The sequence below is a fragment of the Tachysurus fulvidraco genome, chromosome 12 (assembly GCF_022655615.1).
Source record: "Tachysurus fulvidraco isolate hzauxx_2018 chromosome 12, HZAU_PFXX_2.0, whole genome shotgun sequence".
Taxonomy (NCBI): domain Eukaryota; kingdom Metazoa; phylum Chordata; class Actinopteri; order Siluriformes; family Bagridae; genus Tachysurus; species Tachysurus fulvidraco.
Window position 1 is genome coordinate 10,684,471 of NC_062529.1, and position 3,106 is coordinate 10,687,576.

At 39.2% G+C, this 3,106-nt stretch overlaps 1 protein-coding gene across 1 annotated transcript; it reads left to right on the top strand.

Moving 5' to 3' along the window:
- The first annotated feature begins 277 nt into the window (after positions 1–277).
- On the top strand, positions 278–2,863 carry nkx2.9 (NK2 transcription factor related, locus 9 (Drosophila)). The gene is made up of 2 exons (XM_027172891.2): positions 278–1,659; positions 2,160–2,863. The coding sequence occupies exons 1-2, from the start codon at positions 1,506–1,508 to the stop codon at positions 2,663–2,665; spliced, it is 660 nt and encodes a 219-aa protein (XP_027028692.1). The 5' UTR covers positions 278–1,505; the 3' UTR covers positions 2,666–2,863.
- Positions 2,864–3,106: the final 243 nt, after the last annotated feature.

The window sequence follows — 3,106 nt, forward strand, 5'->3', positions numbered from 1 at the left end:
CCAGGTGCGCTACGAAACTCCGTCCGAAACGACCAGCTAAATCGTATCGTCGCATTCTGTTATAATTGTAGTATACTTTCCTTACTTCTTAATATACTTAATATACAGTTACGGCTGGGGTTCATGACATATAATCAAGATTAATAATATGTCATTTCTTTTAATATTTTTTTTAGCAAACAAAAATCCCAGGCACATTGTGTTTTATATTTAATTCTAATTTTGAAACAAAAAAATTAGCAATGCTAAAACCAAATCCAAATAGAAATCACACGAGGGTCACAAAAACACAGGGAGAGATGTGTTAGAAATAAATTACAATAGGCCTGTTGGGACTGTAATAGCACTTGGTGGGACTGGCATTGATCATATATGATAAACACGGAATTGATAAACACCATGTTGAATTGCTTGAAAATAAACAGCCATGTTTTAAAACAATCTAATTTATTTTAAAATAATTTTATTTTAAACAAACTTGCACTTCTCTGGTAGCGTAATATTTTGGCATATAATTTAGTACATTAAGCGGATTAGGACGCAGCACGCAGCCGAAAGTATCGTTCGGAAAACAGCCCACTGACTGATTCCTGCACTTCACTGCTAAAGTCTGCTGGGTCTCCCAACATCAGCCCATGAACCCAGCTCACAAATTAATTTAATAATTAATGAAACGAAAAACTTGACACTCTTACCTAGTTTCTGTGAATCTTAGTCTGGATTTGGGATTTAAAATCCCTAACACAGTAATAAACGTTGTTAGATAAACTGTTAGATAAACTGTCATTTCAAAAATGGGCACAAACTTTTATGCCTTTTGGTTATAGGCCTATTCGAAACACAAAACTCACTGTAAATGGGGGAACATCCGGATTTATAGACAACTCAGGGTCAATTCTCGTAGACGGTGCTCATTCTGGCTTTTCACTTCTTATGCTTTATGCCCCTCATCTCTTAATTAATTTCCAACTTTAATTAAAAAATGTACAATTTGGCATTACAATCCAATACAAGTATATTCTATGTATGTAACATTCAAATACCGATAAAGTAAGGCAAAAAACAATATAGGACACTAGTGGATCACTTTGTATGCAAATATCCGATATGTTATTTGGGTGGGAGAGGGAGGAGATGCTCTCTTGTTGTCACTTGCCACCCAAGACGTGATTCAGCCTCAACAATTACCATTATCTGTGTCCTACTTTTCACGACTTGGTCGCATCGGTAATGATGAAGAGGGTTTCCTTCAGTCATTGTGAAAGTAGCGGCCTATTCTTAGCTTGGTTCACACCTACCGTCGCTGGGACTTAAGCACTCGAGTCATTCAGGTGCTTTGTGGCTGAATAGGGAGGCGTCTACTGTTTAGCTGCGCTAAGTGCTGTTTATATAAACAGCGCCAGGCCAGTGTACACATCATCACTTGGACTCGGATAAAGTACCATTCTACAGCCCGTCCTTGGATAAAGCTTTTCTTAAACAAACAAATTTAGCACTGTTATATCATGGCCGTTCCTGCCAGGATCAGCTTTACCGTGAGGAGTATTTTGGATTTACCAGAAAATGACAGCGACAGCGCAGCGCATCTTTTGCCACTCCACTCTCTCACTGGCTCCCCTTACTCATCCTGGACAGACAGCGACAGAGGCCACTGCATGTGTAAGTTATGCCTCTCTTAGTAAAAAGGGAAACAAAGTGAAATTTTCCTTATCGCTATAGTAGATCAATTATGCCATATTTTCCAACCCTAGCTTTATCTAGCTTTTATTAGCTTATTTTATTAGCTTTATCTAACTTTTATTAGCTTATTTTATTAGCTTTATCTAGCTTTTATTAGCTTATTAATTATTACTATTACTGGCACGTTACATTAATATTACGATTCAGCTGCTTTAATTATCAGCTATAAAGGGCGCACGGTTTGTGCCTTTAGTGTGTATTTTATTAGGCCCTAGAGTTGATGTCCTTAAAGTGCCCTCCATTTATCTACTTTTAATTGTTTAATTATTATTGTTTAAGAGAGAGAGAGAGAGAGAGAGAGAGAGAGAGAGAGAGAGAGAGAGAGAGAGAGAGAGAGAGAGAGAGAGAGAGATTGTTAGAGACATTGTTAAACTTTTTCTGGACACAAGATTAAGTTCCACTGTGGTATTTTTCTCCAGCCTCAGATGAGAGCAATCCGGAGGCGTCTCCTGACTCCACGGGATCGAATGAGCCCCCCGCGGAGGTAGATCAGGAAAAGAAGAAGAAACGGCGTGTGTTGTTCTCCAAGGCCCAGACCTATGAACTGGAAAGGCGTTTCCGGCAGCAACGTTACCTGTCTGCTCAGGAGCGCGAGCAGCTCGCTCATCTCCTGCGCCTCACGCCCACACAGGTTAAGATCTGGTTTCAGAACCACAGGTATAAGATGAAACGAGCAAGGGGAGAGTCTGTACAGGATTTCGGGCCTCCTCCAGTGCTGCGCAGGGTCGTGGTACCGATTCTTGTGCGGGACGGTAAACCATATCAGAGCTGCATTGGCGATACTGAAAAGAGAGGTTGCGTGATTTCGCCATCGCCCTGCGGTCCTCGAGGGTTCCAGCCCTTCCAGCCATCGACTTTTGCGCTTCTACCGCAGTACCAGCACTTTACAAACCCAACAGCCTCCACACACCATTTCATTTGGTGACGCTGTCCACAGTGAACAATGGGTGACGCGTGAATCATACATGCTTTTATTTACACATGTAGTGTACACAGTAACTGAGTAAATGCAATTTGCACATATTTTATTTTATTGTTATTCTTAGAAATAGTTGTGTTTTCTGATCAAACGTTATTTTTTACTTTTTGCAACGATTAAGACACACAACTACAGTATTGCAAAGAGGGCTAATTTAGCTTTTGTTTCAAACAATGTATATATGGTAGTTACAAATTTAAAATATATATATATTTTATATAGCTTGAACAAAAAGACATGTTGCATAGACAACTGTAATTTTTATGCAAATTGGGTTGCATTAACTTATATCGATCGTTACAACCTCTAAAAGTTGATGTACCTTTTGCCTCGATATTGTACAAACTATTAAACTATCAAATAAAGTTTGTTTGTTGAATTCATATC

Bases quoted from the DNA above. Each gene is read 5' to 3' on its own strand.
- nkx2.9 (XM_027172891.2), top strand. From the start codon at position 1,506: ATGGCCGTTCCTGCCAGGATCAGCTTTACCGTGAGGAGTATTTTGGAT. The intron at 1,660-2,159 runs GTAAGTTATGCC...ATTTTTCTCCAG, and splicing joins CGACAGAGGCCACTGCATGT to CCTCAGATGAGAGCAATCCG.